The 17,308-nt window shown below is 39.5% G+C and overlaps 1 protein-coding gene across 1 annotated transcript in view; it reads left to right on the top strand.

Annotated features, from left to right (window-relative positions):
* map6a (microtubule-associated protein 6a) overlaps positions 1-16,153 on the top strand; it is a gene marked incomplete at both ends in the record, with an annotated part of 18,561 nt that extends 2,408 nt beyond the window's left edge. The window contains 4 exons of the mRNA XM_079247262.1: positions 9,612-9,825; positions 9,987-10,201; positions 14,735-14,845; positions 16,006-16,153. Coding sequence (XP_079103388.1) covers positions 9,612-9,825; positions 9,987-10,201; positions 14,735-14,845; positions 16,006-16,153 — 688 coding nt within the window. The remainder of the gene's footprint in view (positions 1-9,611; positions 9,826-9,986; positions 10,202-14,734; positions 14,846-16,005) is intronic.
* Positions 16,154-17,308: the final 1,155 nt, after the last annotated feature.

The following is a 17,308-nucleotide window of genomic DNA, read 5'->3' as shown; positions in this document are numbered from 1 at the left end:
TGACTGAGTGAATTGTTAGGATGTCAACATGAGCTCATATAAATCTAGCCTATCAAAGTTTAAGTTGGTTGCCAGGCAACATCGTGTTCAGCTTAGACTCAAAATAAATTATTTCAGCGTGAGATTGACCTGGGTTAGCTTATGTGAATCTTCAGCGGTTGGTCAGGAATCATCCGACCTTGTTTGTTTGGGAAGACTGAGGTTGAAAGGCAGACATGTAACGCCACATCCAGCTTCACTTTCACCCCCCTGAGTCTTTTCTTTTACCGTCTACTGTTGCAGTGTTCCTTCTTCACTCAAACTTACTGATCATTTAGTGTTAAAACATTTTATCTATGTGTTATGGGCTTTGGAAGCCAGCACGCCTCTCTCATTCCTCTTATTTATGTATTTTTTACTTTATTGGGACATCAGCAACACAGCAGTCAGCTGAATCCAGCCTTTGCTCACTGTTCACAATAGAGAACTGGTGTTTTTTTTTAATAGCTGTTGAGATTTTACAGGTTCTGAACCAACTTTTGTTGGTGTAAAAGCGTCAGGTTCATGAACGGGGGCACTGTGACGTTATAGCCAGTGTGGGGGCTTTTCAACTGAGCTGGTTCCAGAGCTGGTTCGGAGCCAAAGCCAGACTTCGCACCGGTTCTGAGGTTTTTGACCGCCTAAGCACTGGCTCTTGGTTCTCAAAACTGGTTCTATCCTGGCACCAATTCTTTGCTGGGCCAAAGTTAAGAACCTCTTCACGTTGTCAGGAGCTGGGGGCAGGGTTACCTGGCCAAAATAAGAGCGTGAAAACATGGACCACATCCACATACAAGCGAAGAAATTGATGCTAAAAGTAAGCAGAACTGGTCAGAGGATCAGATCCAGTGTTTTCTTGCTCTGTGGTCATCCACGGAAGTACAGCAAAAACTAGACGGTGCAAATTGGACAAAGCCTGTGTTCGAGATGTTGCAAAGGGAGATGTCTGCTGCGAGCTACAAGCAGAGCCTCGTCCAACTGGTTAACAACTGCGTCTGATTGTTAAACGCAGACGTACAACCGTTAAGAGATGAGTAGCCAATCTGTGATACCCGACACAAAATTGCAAGACCAAGAGCAGAGCTTGCAAGGGACCCACACACTCCTCCATTGTTTACTTTTTCTGCTAGAGCGCTTCTTCCTCATTTGGGGGGGGTCGTATCCAAAACGTTTTAGATGACGCGCAGCAATGACACAGCACCGAACAGACTCATTCAGTCGACACCAAAACCAGCTCTTTGATCGTGCCGGAGCTGAACCACTTAATCACTGGCTCTAGCACAAGTACCGGTTCTTTGCTGGTCGAAAAGCCAAATGCCTAAAAATAAATAAAGATCGCTCAAAGGAATGGAGCAAAGTGCAACTCACAAAACACAGAAACCAGAGCCTGAACTAAAAGAAAACCTCCCAGAAAACCAAAAACCAGACTGAGAGATGATACAAAAACTAGAATCAGAGCAGAACCCAGAGATGAAGATCATGACAAATGTTGCATTTTTATTTCTCCATTTCTGTGTTGAACATCAGACGTTTTTCTCAAAGTTTTATGTTTCATTTTTAAGAAATAAGAATTAAAAAAACCAAAGGCTTGTGTTCGTATCATCCCTGGAGGCCTTGTTTGGATGTGCATTTGCAGGTGAACACATTTAACTGTGCTCTTCTTTTCCCTCAGCTGTTTTCTGATGAAAACTCTTGCAGTTTATTTGAATGTTTATTTATATACAGAAAGCTTCTTTATCACAAAGGCGCTGTTTGTGCAGAGCACCTGGGAAATTGCTGAAGGCATCGGCACTCCTACCAGTCTGCTAATGATTCCTTTTCTAGCCTGAATTGGTACTTCATGTTAACCAACAACCTCCCAGTCACATGTCCCATCCAACCTAAATCTCACATTGCAAACTCACTCACAGCATCATGTTTATTTATTTATAGATGTCTACTTGAATTTTCTGCTGGAATAACTATGTTGAGAGGTGATATATCAAGTCAGCATCAGACAACAAGGTAAATCTAATGTATTTAAATGGAAGTGTTTTGATACAGCAGTATATTTTCCAGATTTATGCTGTGAGACAGAAATATAGAAGAGATCCGCTGAAATTTGTGAGTAATCCGGAGGAAAGCCACCAACTCATTGCATTTTGTTTAAAATGCCAAATTTAGCATGAGAATAAGTCAAGAGAGAGTGTCAGCTGCAAGTCTTTGCTTGTGTTTGTTTTATGCAGACAAAGACCATTCTTCTCCTCGACAGTCTTATTTGCTTCGTTATGAGACGTGTGCCACTTAAGAAAAGACAAAAGGGTCACATGTATGAACCGAAATGTGAAAATGAGACTGAGGCGGCATGCATCTTTCATTTTATTTGTGCCACATGTCCTATTTCAACATATATGTCAGAGCTGTGAAATCTTTGGAGTCACATGTGGCTTGATTTTCTTCACACAGCCACATTAAACTCTCACTCACACAAACAAAGATGCCTAATAAACTCCACATGAATTTGTTGTCCATGTCACGTTTACAGAACACGGTCAGTGGATTCTGGCGGATTTAAAAATTGATCCTCTTAGAAAATCTGCAAAGCCTTATGTTTCAGCTGACAAGCTGTGAAAGCAGAATCCCCCATTCTGAAATCCAAAAGTCCCAAAATTCACTATTTTTCTGTGTTTTTTCTGCTTCCTGAAAGTAGACGTGTGCTGTGGATGTTGCATCAGTTCAGAGCGCTGCCTGCTGAAGCTGCTTTATGTAACCACTCTAATCTGGATCATATCTGACCACACTGATTTTTATGTGATTCTTTATAACATACCTAGATGTGATGATGTAACAAACACCAACCATTGACTTGGGTTGAAATCAGCACCTAGATTAGTTTGTTGCGTCAGTAATTGTTGTCTTTAGATCAATTCCTCAAAATTCGAATTGTTGCAACTGAGCTGTAAAACTTGCATCATAGCAAATCCAGTGAGAGTAAAACCATTATTTAGTGCTTTCACTTGAGCTTGAAAAGTCAGAGAGAGATTAAAAGGAAGACAACTAGGGAGTGCTGACCAGTAGCCGACAGTAGCAAAGGCTGACAAACCAACAAAGTGTCTGGAAATGAAGCTGTGGTGCTGTGTGCGGGGAAATCAATGCTCTGGATTACTCTGAGAGAGTCCAGCCAGTCCTTTATCTCTGACCAGCACTGGTGTACCATACCAGTGGGAATCAGAATCAGAGAAATTTGTCTTAGCAGTGTCTGTTGTGTAAATCTCTACAGCTTTACAGAGCACATTGTAACAGAGCAGCACGTTCAACCCGCCCAATCCAATAAAAACCAGCCCAAACCACAAAGTTGCCAGACACACGTGTAAAACCATAAAATATTTACACAGACAATAGAAAACACTGACAAGTATCCAGAGCTTCCTATCTGCATCAAATGGCAACAGATAAAAAGTTGACAAATATTTTTATCGCAAATTGCAACCAACAAAGAGCACAGTAAATCAACCAGATAGGCTACATATGTTGCAAAACACACCATTGCTACGATTAATATGTATATGTATAATAGGGACGCTAGCAGCTATTTCCACACAATGCTGAAAACGTTTGGTTACTATGGTAACCCCGGTTCTCTGAAAACCTCGTTCGCTATCTCACCATGGGAAGCGCCCTCTGGCGTGACCAATCACAGAAGCTCTATTACCACCAAATCTGTCCAAGACAGACCAATCACGTGCCTGGCACGGGGCCACCCCACCCCCTTTATAGGTGCCTGCGGACCTGTGCCTGACATCCTAAAGCGTATTTCTTCCACGTGCCTTCAGTGATCTTCACGAGGAAGTAAGCGAGAATTAGTATGTTGTGCTGTTTTCATAATACTAAAATAAAAAAATAAAAAAAACAACACTAAAAACCTGCCATATGTGGGGAAAAGCAGCCCAAATGTCATACACCCGCCCAATGCATTTTCGCCCCACCTGGTGGGGGTGGGGGTGGCCCAAATTGGTGGTGTAGTATTATCAGCTGTGAGGCGGACTAACTATTTTTGTTTGTCTATTTGGAGTACCGACGTCGGATCTTCCTGTCCAGGTGTTTTTAGTGAAGAACTGCTTCTGCACCTATATCGTCTGAGCACTGTCATTACAATGTAAGTGTGCAATAGTCACATCGCAGGTCCTGCAATGTAGGAGGCAAATTTACTCAACATGTTAGTTTGTCCCTCCGTCCATCTATGACTTGCAGATGCAAATGGGGAGCGTGTCCATATTAATTTACAACAGCATTAAAGTGGGCAGTCGTAAATGAAACATGACAAAACAAAACATTTACTTTTAGCGCAATAAAAGCAAGCAATAAAACATAACAACAATAAAAACTCTGAAAAACAGACAAAAAGTATACTTTTACAGAGACAGAGGTAAGATCAGGTTATTTATTGACCAGATGGCCGTAGTGCAGCGGAACAAAGTGAAATTCAGGTCCTCTGTTGCACATTCCTTATATTTTTTCATATAGCAATATATATTGCAGAGTAACAAAAAATAGCAATTTAAGTTTTACCCAGTATTTTTCAGCTCTACTGCCGATCCACATATTGAAGACCCACTCAAGGACATTGAAGTGATGTGACCAAATCATACAGTATACTTTTAAAAATACCTCTGGATGATGTCATGATGTGATGTCTACCCCATACAACTGAGCGTGGCTGCTGCCTTGCAGGCAAAATTCATCTATCTTCGGTTTTTTTTCTGTTTTGTCAGTTTTAATAGTCGCACATGAGGTGTTTTGGTGGGTAAACAAGTGCAATATCTGCAGTCAGTGGATGCATTTTATGGGACATAATGGAAATTAAACATATTTCCACTGCACTCCAATTGATGGTAGTGATTTTTTTAAAATGTATTTACTTATTTAACCAAGTTTAAAGGGGTTTATTTCACTGAACCACTTTACAAGCGTTTTCTCTCTTCCCTCCTGATTTATCTGTCCTATGTCACAGTGTATTCTATATTTAGCAGTGCCTTTGTACGTCTTTGTATAAATTTCTATAAAAATATCATTGAGTAATTATTCAAAGTTAGATAATATTTAATTTGTCATTTGCATGTGTATATGAGGACATTTACCTTACTTTTTTTACATTCTGAATGCTGGAAAGATCTCTCTTTATGTTTTCTATACAGAAAAGTGTTTTGTTTTTGTGGATTTCTCTCTTGACTGTCCAACTGTGAGTGGTCCAGATTGTGCGATGTAAGTGCAGGATTGCACAAAGCTCAGCAGTGCTATAGCTTGGCAAGGCTCCACGCCTGTCAGTGCCAGCGTTCGGTTGTAGTGGCAAGGCCTGTCAGCGGGGTCAAGCCTCCAACATAACTTGGGTCACAGTGTGGAATATAAAGCAGTAAGATAGCGCAGTCTGGCTGATTCATACAAATGGATCGCCTTTTTCTGAGAAATGAAGGAAAAAAAAGTGAAATTATTTAAGTTTTAAGGAAATATCCCTAACCAATACCATGAGGCACAATTAAATCCATCATTAGAAAAATGCCAAGAATGTGACATCACAATAAATCTATTAGAATGACATTAAACAGAGAGGTAAAAACACCCAAAATAGCCATGAAGAAGGTTCCCTGATCAAATAAAACTTGATAGCATACCTATACCAGCTTGGGAACCTCTCCGTTTAATTCAGATTATGTGCTGTGCCTTTAAAGGCTTGATAGAGTGAAGTGGTTTGGCTTTGAAGATTGGGCAAAAATCCCAATAGCTTTGTGTGCCAAATATTGAGAAATATTGAAAGACTTACAACTGGATTTGCTGCACAAGGTGGCTCTACAAAGTACTGACACTGATGTGGGCAATTCATATTCACAACATTTTTGCAAACCACTGTTACAGACTGTACTTAAAACTTTTGTGACAAATATACTTTCATACAGTCAGAGCATACCTTTACAGAATATGCTGTGTTTGCAGACTCATATGTTTTTACTTTTACTTCATACATTGCAGCTTCTTAACATGTCAAACACTAACCAAGAAATCGTTTTAAAGAAGTACCAGGAACACTCTGACTTCAGAGACACAGACTTTATTGTTACAGAGTCATATGTTCATGAATAGTAGTGATGCTACAGCACAGGACTGTGTTTAACACTGCAAACCTTGTCTGCCCTCACAATCTGTCTTTTTCTCACAAACGCACACCCTGTAGTGTTATGTGGACACATTATACTCTTGGCCTTGGCTGTTGTTGTATAACCTTTGCATTAAGGCTCACTGGTCGAGTCAGTCATTGTAAGTGGACTTCAGCCGGTTACGCAATAGGTCTCTGTGTGATTTCCATTTCTCCTCTGCACCATTACAGGAAGAAATTTCTGTACTCAGCAGCATTGCTCATGTCACCAGGCTTTACATAGTTTGTTTGTCATTGGCGAAATGACATTTTATGCGGTTATTATTGTTTAATACATGAATGGCTTAAATGTTAGAGCCAGACGGCTAATTTAACCTTAATCAATAAATGAAGCACTGACTGTAAAATACTTTAGCTTGTAAATGAAACATGCTAAATGCTGAGTAAATGTCAAAGCATTTAGTGCTATAAAGGTTAGATGATAACAAATTGATTGTAAAATTTATAATTTTTTCTGTTTGGGATGCTAGTGTTACTCGGTTTGTTGATTGTTTGTTTTAAACACCTCGGTTTAGTGTTTTAATGCTAATATTTTTAACTAGCAAATTAGCATTGTTATCGAGAGAACATTAGCATTTAGCTAAAAGCACTACAGTCAAAGTACCACTTCAAAAGAGCAAAAATAGCTGAATATTGTTGTATTTGTATCAACAAGAGATGAAAATGACTCCAGAATTATTTTGCTACACCTTTTAGTTTTAACCTTAGCTTGGTTTAGATATTAGCGAGTTTGCTATCTGGTGTTTACACCTGTTTGTGTCTTCATCTGTGAGATTTTCTTTGTGTTTCTTGTTGGGTTTCTGCTTTTAGTCTTGAATTCTAGCTTTTAGTTTCTTTTCTGCTGTCGCATCTCGTCCTTGTTTGAAATTTTATCCCTCTGTATAATCCTTCATTTTAATGAATGAGTCATTGTCACATCCTCATCCTTCCTGCCTTGCTCTGTTTGTCACGATATTCTTGCTCATTTATTTTGCTTAGAGTTTTATTATTTTAGTCATTTTAGTTTATTTTTCCTGCTGATCAGGGCTGCAACTAACGATTATTTTAATAGTCGATTAATCTGTAAATAAATTTTTTGATTAGTCGAGTAGTCACGATTATTTCTGTTACGCCCATCTGTGCTTCCAGGTGACGCAGCTCTTTTTTCAGGCTAAAGTATGTTTTACCCCACTCTCTTCATTTGCATCAAATGAATGTCACCCTGATTCCAGTCAGTCACAACATAATGTCCTTTAGTTGGATATTAAGTTTGAGCTTAACAGCTTACTACTAATTTATTTTGAATCATTCAAACTTAGCTATAATGTCATATCCAAGCTATACAGAATTTGCCCTTAAAAGGAAAACAAAATAATATTATAACATCTTAATTTTTGTAGAATTGCATTGAAATGATTATTTACATCTTGAAAAAGCCTGTTTTGTACGGTAAACAAGGGCCAGAATCCTTTTAAAAAATTCCTGAATCCAAACGGTGATTCGGGTCATCAACAACATTAAATCACTTCTTCCTTTTCACATTTCCAACAACTCCAGAAAATTTAATGAAAATCTATCCATAACTTTTTGAATTATCTTGAATACAAACAAGCAGATAAACGGCGGTAAAAACATAACCTCTTTGGCAGAGGTAACAACACATCACTACTCGGCAATGCTAACTTTGCCATCCAGAATGCTGGGAACCATGACTCCGGGGTGCTTTTGTTCCAGATGCTCATGCATGACTGTCGTGCTGCCGTGGTACGCCAACTCTGCGTGGCAGACGACACATTTCACCTGCTTGACAATTTGTTTAGCATGAAATATCCCCAAACTTTGGAAATATTTTGCACCGCCGTCAGTTTCTTCTTTGTTGTTTAAACAAAGACGCTGCACAAAATGACAACACTGCCCCCTGCACTTCCTGTGGTGCTTTGCGTCATTTGCTTGGTGTTAGAGTTCTTATACTGTCTGAAAAGCCGTGGTTGGTAATTGGCGTTAAGTTGCCTGGTGCAGCGTTTTACTAGCAAAGCCGTTACGGGCATTTATTATGCAATGCGTCGACAATTAAATTTCTCGTTGATGAATTTTCATTGTCAAAATTTTGGTTTTGTAAATCTTTAATCAATTCAAATCAAGATTTATTTTTACAGCACTGTATCATACAACTTGCAACTCAACAATAAAAATGTGAATACCAACCCCCCCTATGACTTGTATTGTAGCATATGCTTAAACGTAGTTCCACTGCACTAGGAAAAGGCAGAATGACCAACCATAGCTTATAGTTCTGATTGACGAGACCTCCGGGGACTCCATTACTGTTGTCTCACTGGAAAAAAGAACAAAGAGGCTCCGGTGCTAAATAATTGATGAATTTGAACATTAATTTGAGAAAGTACCAGTCACTAAAACTTGCAATTTCAGCAATTTATAGTTCTCTAGATATTTTTCAGCAGTGGTAGTAGACTGGCTTTTTGTCCTTAAGTTTTATAGCTCGATTGTACAATGACCCCACGGACTTTGGGCCTGGCCTCGCGCCATCATGCAGGATGATAAATGTGAGAATTTCATAGCATGTATAGGAGGGCAGCCTGATCTGGGATATAGTCCTAATTAATTTAAAACACTTTAATTTGCTTTGTTCTGTTTTTGAGATTATCTTCCTGCATTTATGAGATTTCGGCTGGAGGAAAAGAATCACCCCAAGATGTGTAAATAAATTCTGTTACAGATTGGATCTTTTTGTTTTGCAAATGTTTTTGGAGACTTTGTTCCACACTTTGTGTTTTAAAAAACACTTTGAGACGGTCTTAGATTCAGGAGCAGATGATTCATATGAGAATGCAGTCATCTAAAGTTATTTTTTTCCAATTTCAACCAAAGTTTGCTTGTAATAAAAGCAAAAAACATGAAAATTGGTAGTAAAACCTACTTTACTGGTGGTAAAAACATGAAAATTTTTCAATTGTTCAAATCTTTTTAGGTATGCTGGATATTTTCTGTTTTGTTTTGCTGATTTTCACTGTAATTAAGAAGATTAATCTTGTTTTTGTTAAACACCACACAGATCATGCACAGACGAGCCTGTTTAGTGGGAATACCATGGGAATACTGCTGACCCTCCTCTGAAGTGCTTCGTAATGACTGTACAATAACACACGATCACCTAGTGGTGCAGACGTCCTCCCACCCACAATACGTCTGACATACTCTGCTCTTAGTTGTAATACATGATTCACTTGACCTTTTACTCCAGGCATTAAAAATGTTGTTTGTGGTCTCTGCTGTAATAAAATTAAAATGTTTAGTTTCGAAAACAAAACATAAAATCAGTACTTTAATTTCCCTTTAACCTAGAAAGCTACTGATAAATAAGTAAAAGAGTTATTGATAGCTCATGTCCTGTTTTGTTTCTTTATAGAACTGAGTTCAAGGCTTACAGAGATGTGAAGCCAGTAAAGATGATCCGCGCCAAGTCTCAGTACCTGCCGCCAGACGAGAAGACAAGCCTAGAGACCAGCTACAGCGCCACCTTCAAGGCACAAGCCCCGCTGCAGTCTGCTGACAACAAGGCCCACGAGAGGAGGCGGATACGCAGTTTGTACAGCGAGCCTTACATGGACCCCAGCAAACAGGTGAGAGTGCGCCTGGCTTACTTTTTACTGCGGTTTTGAGTCAGGCTTGTAGAGCGGGGAGATGTGAGAGAGAATTTTGTTTCACAAAGTTTTAGAAATGACTAATCTATACTGAGGCCTTTCAGCTCAGGAATCTCTTTTCCGCTATCCGCCATCCTTAGGTTGACAGGTATAGTGTCCCGCGCTCTAAACCCAAAAAGTCTGGAGCCGCAGCGACAGGCCAGGGCAAGCCAGCGAAGAAAGCCAAAGATAAGCAGAGCGCCGCGCTGAGGGGCTCCAAGAAGAAAACCTCTGAGAACCAGCCCGAGAACCAGCCGGCCGTGGGGGACAAGGAGAAAAGTAAAGAGATCAACAACAAACTGGCTGAGGCAAAAGAGTAAAAATCATTTAGCACTACTTCTTCTTTTCTTTCTTTTTGGGGGAAACAAACACAGAGGCTGCAAAATAAGTCCCAAGGTTTTCATCTCAGTTCTCATCTGTCTCTTCTTCTCCTTCCATCTCTCTGTCTTCTCTGTCTTCTCTGTCACTACCTCTTGGCTGCGTTTGTTCAGTAATATTAGATTCATTTGTCAGGGTTTGAACATGACATGTCATCGCTCTTCCCATCTCACTCTGTACTAGATCGCTATAGTAACGAGTGGGTAGAAGCATCCTCTTTCCTGTCCCCGCCATTTGATGCCACCCACCACTACCCCCACTCTGCTCGCCTCCATCTTCAGGTTGCCATGGCTACCAGCTGCCAGGCCAACCAATGGAAGACTCTTGTTGCATGAGCCCAGTTACAAGCAACTCTGAAGGGTTGGCTTCGATCAGCTGAGCAGATTGCTTTGATGAGTTTATCAAGGATTTCTTTCTGTCTTTCCTTTTATTGTTTTTTTGTTTGTTTTTTTAATAAATCAAATTGGCACATCAGATAATTTCTGCACATAAATTAATGGAATATTTAAAAAATCTTTGATAAATGTTCTGCTTAGTTATTTGTGATGAGTGACTGTTCCATGGCTTGTACCTGCTCTGTTATCTTTGCTGCTGTTTTCTCATCTGTCTTTGGCAATATCCCCATCAGATTATTGGTAAATGTGATTTTGCTAATCAGTGTTTCACTTTGAATTCTGTTGCAGATTGCACATGATTTGCTTGCATTCATATGAAGGAAAGGACACTGTTCTCCTGGTTGCTTATTTATGCAAATCTGTTCATCCAGTAGTAATTTGTCACGCTCAGTCTGTTTCCAACAAACCATCTCAGTTACAATAACCTTATAAAGCACCAGTCAATCACATGGTTGAGTATACTGATGGCAAATAAGTAACCTTTGACATTAAAGTCATGACATTTCTTGTGGTCAGAGGGGATTAAGTTTAGAAGAGCTTGAAAATATTGTTCTGGGTTGCAGAGTGTGCATCCCATCTGAACACACAGCTTTCAGACTCACTCACTATAATTCAGTGTAATCATCTTCAACAGTTTTCACTAACAAGACTGATCCTTCTCTGATGAAGCCTTTACGCATTAGCATTAGCATGCACTCAGATACACACCTTCCTTTGGCTTGTTGTTGTTATGCGGCCTGCTGAGGGTGACCGTAGCCAATGTGATTAGACTACCATGGGACCATAGCTCAAATTGCAGCTTAATAGCACTTTTCATATCACCTTGGAAGAGGGGGCCAGATGGGTGAAACACTGATTTGTGTTCCAGATAAATCTCAAACAGCTCCCTTCCATGTGTCAAATAACTTTTATCTGAATGCTAATTTAATTTTTATTCTGATGCAAACCAGTAGTGGCACAGTGAGGTGATGGTCAGTGTAGCTTGGATTCTGCTTAGATTCTACTGCTCATTACTTCGTTCCAGGATCCATGTTTGATATGTTTTGTTGAAAGCTTATGGTCGAACAGGATGTTGTTTTTAAGCTTCTGAAATGTTGGTTTTCTACTGGGACTGTGGTTTTTCTGCTCTGTGACTGGAATTGTTGATGGTAAAAATATTCTCAGAGAGGAAAAAAAAGAACAGGAAGTAAGTTGTGATGTAACTCTTGATCTATTTACTTGACTGTTACTACAATCTCCCTTTATTCCTATCATATCCTATCTGCTTATATATGCTAACAGCAATACGGCTGGGTTACACTCATTTTAAGGCATCCTCATAGAATACGTATGTATATATACACACAAACACACACACATATATATATATATGTGTGTATATATATATATATATATATATATATATATATATATATATATATATATATATATATATATATATATATATATATATAGATATATATATATATATATATATATAGATATAGATATATACACATTACCTAACCGACAAAATATGCCACCACTTAATTTAACTAAGCTAATGGGTAATGAGGTGTCATTTTGCTTTAATACTATTTAGAATTAAATTATCAGTCTCCATCAAGCAAACAAAACAACTAAAAGCATAGCAGGGCTTTACTTTGTGACAGGAATCTAAAGAACTTTGCTATTAGATCATGATCAATGTGCATACTTTAAAATAATAGTCTGGTGAATCATTGTGGGATCTAAACCTGGATTCTAATCCCAAGATAGTTTATATGTGCTCGTAGACGTTACTTAGATTTGTAATGTGTTTACAGCTTTTCTGGTTTCGAAGGAAGCTCTTCTAAATCCAAATTTGCTTCCTATAGTTTCAGTTCCAAAAGTTAGCTTTCATCCACACTAATCAGGTCTGTTTTGGTTTTTTAGGGCAGGATTTTTATACACACACATTTCAGGCGTCAACAACTTATTGTTTTTTAGCCTTCACTTTGAATGAAGCAGTGTCTCATGTTGCTGCATTAAATTCAGTCCATTGCTTTGTCTTGCAAGCATAACTTTCTCAGGCAGCAGGGAAGGCACCAACCTATTAAATCGTCTGAACAACCATGTCCAATCTGCTCCATGACTGTCACTGCAGTTGCAAACGTCAGGCCCGCCCACTGTCAGGCGTTAAAGCATTGAGTCTGTGTGAAACCTGCCTTACAAAGACAGAGCCAGTATTTGCTGATCAATACATCATTCCATTCCAAGTTATTTTTGGTTAGGAAACATAGTGCATAGCGTAGTTATCTGACAATATGAATTTCATAACAGTGGCACTTCTTACAGCTTTTTACAGCATCTTTCAGAGAATGCTGTAAAAATGTTTTAAACTTTAATTAAAGCTGATATAAATGAAACATTTGATGAAATCAAACCAAAGAAAAGTCATAAGCAGAACTCGTGGTAATGTTTAATCATGTCCATGTGCACAATATAAAGATAACTTGAGGTATGGGGACTAAACAGCTGTACTTATTAGTGAGGACAATCACAAAACAGGCATAAAGATTGATGCGGTAAAAGGTAGTGCAGTGTGACAAGTCCACATTTAGGTTCCAGAGAAGTGATTACTCCAATCAGACCCAGTTCTAAACGTCCAAATGATCCGGGAAGGCATCAGATACATTATGTGACTAAGAGCACAAATATACTGAATGATCAGCATTTTCCATCAATACTTTGTTTTTCCTGCAAGACGAATATCAGGATTCATCAGACTCAATGTAAGGAAAAGGTTCCGGGAGCATGAGACGTCATTTCCCGGCATTAACCACACGAAGACTCTGTTAGATGTGCCGGAACAGACTTCACACAGCCGTCAGACCAACGCGAGACCTCAGCAAGATATGAATCCAAACAGATAGAGTGACAGCTTATGACGATGCGAAAGTGAATCTCTGCTCTGCTAAAACTGGTCCATTAACATCTGGAGTATGTTGGCTTTTTCTTTTTTTTTTGGGGGGGGGGGTCACATGTAGGGGTTTGAAGTTTCAGGTAACTGTACAGCCTTATCACGGGTCAACCTGTCATTGTGCTGCATCAAACATACACACACACACACACACACACACACGGTTTCCTTTGCTACTCAGCATCTTCTCATCCATTCAGAATGAACGGCTGTTCTGTTTCTGTTTGGCATCTGTAAAATCAGCAACCATCACCACCATCACCATAGCTACCCAAGCTGACCGCGCGCCCCATCAGGGATGAGGCCCTGACTCATTAGCATTTTGCAGCCTTTGATTGGTTGGGTGGGCAGGGTGGCCGGGTGGGTGCTTGGTTATCTAAGGGAGGGGCGGGAGGGCGAATAGGGGGGCAGTAAATGTAAACCGTGCTTAGCACACCACACACCTGGTGCTATCTTTGTGTAATTATTAGGCACAAAAGCATAAAAAGTATGGTAAAGAAAGCTATGTTTTGGACAAGAATAAACTGTGACGTGCTTGTGTTCTATCTGCTTGCTCATATTTAATGAAACATTACAAATAAATGCAAAAAGTAGAAAAAAGCAGTGTCTTCTTTGCTTCTTTTTGTTTAAGAGGAATGGCTGAGAGTTAGCGGTTGCAGGTATCTGTCAGCGTTTCTCCTGTCCCAGTCTCCGTCTTTGTGACAGACTACATGAACGAATTCTATCCACATGGAAGAGAATTTTGCTCTCGCAGCCTCTTTCTATGCTTCCCCAAGATCACACTGCATTCTGGCATGAGCCGTGGCATCCTTTCCAGGCCCTGCATGTTGGCCCTCATGTGAGAGCTGAAGGATATATTATTTTTCTGCATCTTATCTCAATATATTCCAACGCCTCATTTTATTATTAGAGCAACATGCATGGGGAAAGATGTCGGGAAGCTTATTCCAGAATCAATATGTCATGTGCTTCTTTGGCTTTTATTAGCATTAAAAAGCAACCAAAAACACACATGTGTGATGCTAAACTTGCCGAGATCACATTGTTATGTATATGTGTAGAGGATTTCTCATTTAGATGATGCTGTGTCCCAGTCTGTCCTGTGCTAATGAGTGACATTCTGATTCATTTGAAGGGTTGTGCTAAAACAGTACCACTACATACAACTCTGCCAGCCAATCCGAGATATTGGTTGGGTGCAGACTCTAAAGCAACACCTGTGGGGCTGTGCGCTACCCAATCCCAGGTAACTGCAATCACCAGAGCAAGACAGCCAAATCGAGCCAGTAATGCCTCTCATTCTCATTCATACATGCTCATGGAGTTGTGATTTACTTTTTTTGTTTTCTATTACAGTGGCACAGTTTTGTTTTTCTGGTGAACCACCACATTACCTTTGGCCGACTCCCCTCTGTATTTCTCTTCCATATGGACACTAGAATGGGAGGGAGGGGGGTGAGAGAGGGGAGGGGCTGTCTGCCTGCCTGCTGTCACATCCTTACATGTTAAGGTTCCTTAAGGTGGCTTCTCTTAAGGAGGCCTGAGGTTTAATCCAGTCATCGCCAACCATTCCTGAGCCAGCTGCTGGAATGCTCCCACTCTCCATTGGTTTCAGCAAGTTGCATGACTGAACCGTCTCACTCTGAAGAGTGAACTCACTCATTGCAAGAGATGGATCTCAGGAAACTACAGCACTTTGCATCTTACAAGTTTCATATTTATGTAATGTTTTCTTTTTTTTATTTTAATTCAAAGTTTGTTTTTAAAAGCATGCTGCCACTGTTTTCTGTTGGACCTGCAATCTGAGTTTAGGTGCAGACAAATGAATCCAGGCTTTGTACTCTCTGAGTGTAAGCATGGATGTGAGATGAAGGGTGAGTATGAATGAAATGAGGGAAGCAGTGCCGCCTTGGAAAGACACGTCAGACAAAAATTGTAAGTGCATGCCAATGATCTGATTGTACCTTTGACTTATTTACAGTTGTTTAGAGTTTTTTTTTTTCCATTTTACTGCAACCTGTAGCTGTACTTTCAAAAGAACACCCCGAGACCCTCATTGCACTGCTGACTTTTTGTCATTTTTTACAAGCGGTGGGTCCCAGTTTCGATGGAAATCAGTGGGTCTAAATTTAAAATGGATCATTAGAAATATTCAGAAAACATTATTTGAAATAGATGTCTTCCTGTGGCATAAATTGGATATCTCTTGTTTCTAAAAAAGACATTTTTCAAGCTTTTTTTCACAGCCCAGCAGCTGTATTTTAGTCTCTGAGCTTCCTCCTGAAATGAGCGGTCACAGGGTGCTCAGCTCAGTACAAAAGCTTGTGTTTCGCCTGAGAGAAATGCCTCATCATGTGTCTCTTTCTGTCTTTTTCTCTGGTATCTTAACCGTGTGCTGCCTCCTAGAGATGCTAAAGACGAGGTTCTCCGACCCAGTCATCATCATTCCCAGGGTGCTTCTGGAGGAGGACCACAACCACCTCTGGAGAGAGCCGAGCCTCGGAGGAGCGGCAGCATCGTACGCTTTGCCCTAGATGTGAACCAGACTGAGTAGTCCTTGTTGTTTGGATTTGTCTTCATGCTGAGACTGCTGCTCTAATCTGTAAATATTTAGTGTTTAAGTTGGATTCAGGAAAAAAAAAAAAAAAGAAGAATCCCAAGAAAGAAACGTTCTACAGTCCAAGAGGAAGTGCACACATCGGAAACATGCATGTTTGAAACAGCCTCCGGCTCAAAGGCCCCAGTTGTTTGACCCACGGCATTACCACAAAGGTGCTACATCCTTATATGATTTTATGCTGTTTATTTTAAGATAATATGTCAGTATTATTAGAAATAATACCACGCCATGAAGTGCTTCATAATTACGAAAAAATGTACTATACATTGATCACTTTTAGTCTAAATAAATAAGGATAATTGCAGTTTTGTATTGTAATTTTTTCTCATTTTTAAACAATGTTTATGGGAAAATGGAGCAAAAATTCATGGTTTTACACTTAAGACAGCCCCAGTCACAACAGAGGGAACATTTTATTAATTATAAAGTAAATGCATGGGATTTACATAAAACTTCTCATACCTGCATTATATTTTCATTTTTTTTTAATTTTAATACATTTTAAAATAGGCAATTATTTTAAAATGTATGTATGTTATTATATATCTACTGCATTCACATTTTTAGTAATATAACACTAATCTCTAAAAAGGTTAGGATGCTGTGTAAGAAAAAAATACAATGAAAACTCATAAACCAACATTTTATTATCAATTTAACATGGAAAACATCTAAGTCTGAATATTAGACTTGTTTATGAGAAATATTAACTCGTCTTTAATTTGATGGCAGCAGCGTGTCTCAGAAACTTGTAACAGGGACATGTTTACAACGTGCAGCATCTCCTTTTAGAAGCAGACTGAAGACATCTGGGTGCTGAGGAGAGCAGCTACTCCAGCTGTTCCTGGCCACTGCAGTTGTTTCCAGTCAGGCTTGTTTCCAATGCAGGACTTCCTGAGGGCTTGAAGATCACAGAAATCCTCTCATGCAGGATTTTTACTGATACATGCATTGTAAAAGATACTGTAGTCAAATTCTTTACAATTTTGTGAAGGAAAAGGGATGAGAAGTGATTATTGCTTTCCAGTGACGGATAGTTCAGTCACTTTCTGACACTCTGCCTCCCTACGGTGCTCTTTTAATGTCCAG

This window comes from Telmatherina bonti (assembly GCF_933228915.1).
Source record: "Telmatherina bonti genome assembly, chromosome: 10".
In the NCBI taxonomy this organism is placed as follows: domain Eukaryota; kingdom Metazoa; phylum Chordata; class Actinopteri; order Atheriniformes; family Telmatherinidae; genus Telmatherina; species Telmatherina bonti.
This window is presented reverse-complemented; position numbering and strand designations above follow the sequence as displayed.